Source organism: Verticillium alfalfae, genomic scaffold, assembly GCF_000150825.1.
Source record: "Verticillium alfalfae VaMs.102 supercont1.7 genomic scaffold, whole genome shotgun sequence".
Classification (NCBI taxonomy): domain Eukaryota; kingdom Fungi; phylum Ascomycota; class Sordariomycetes; order Glomerellales; family Plectosphaerellaceae; genus Verticillium; species Verticillium alfalfae.
In genome coordinates this window covers 994,244-994,872 of record NW_003315032.1, presented here as the reverse complement: position 1 = coordinate 994,872, position 629 = coordinate 994,244, and the positions used below count along the sequence as shown (strand labels likewise).

Genomic DNA, 629 nt, shown 5'->3' with positions numbered 1-629 from the left:
TCAATGTGGTGGAGACACCCTAATCGCGAGCCGCAGTCTACGACTTCCGTTCTCCCAGCCAGATGACTCAAACGAGGACATCATAGTTGCTGGCTTTGACTGCGCGCAACCCATCACAGTTGCTTGACGGGACCTCGTCACACAGTCAGCCGCCATGCCGGTGAGTGACTTCTGCGGGAGCGGAGATGAAGATGAGCTGGGTGGCGCTGTTCATGTGACTAACGAATGTGGCCAGATCGGAGATTTGCTCGCCTCCATCAGTGGCGACTCGTCACGCCCATCCTCGACGCCGCCGCTGCCGCGAGCGAATAGCAACCTCAAGCGCAAAGCGATGAGGAGTTGCGGCCTGCGGTCTCAAAGACCCCGAGGACTACGCCAGTAGCCTCGGAGGTTCAGCGACATCCACTCGACCTCTCACGGACAAGGCACCCCCAACCCCGTAAGGGCACCGCTGGCAATCGACCGACTGCCGTATCAAAAACTTAATATTAGTTTCCGCTGTCAAAGCCCGGGTCCGGCCCCGGGCCCAGATCATCGAATGGAGCAAAGGGCAGCGAAACTAACTTTCTAGTCCGGCCCAGGCCGGCCCGCCCGCGCCGCCCGGCGGAAAAAACCTGCCCCCGCCCAAA

At 60.3% G+C, this 629-nt stretch overlaps 1 protein-coding gene across 1 annotated transcript in view; it reads left to right on the top strand.

Moving 5' to 3' along the window:
• Positions 1-154: 154 nt before the first annotated feature.
• Positions 155-629, top strand: part of VDBG_06124 (predicted protein) — a gene marked incomplete at both ends in the record, with an annotated part of 1,070 nt that continues 595 nt past the window's right edge. The window contains 2 exons of the mRNA XM_003003636.1: positions 155-160; positions 236-378. Coding sequence (XP_003003682.1) covers positions 155-160; positions 236-378 — 149 coding nt within the window. The remainder of the gene's footprint in view (positions 161-235; positions 379-629) is intronic.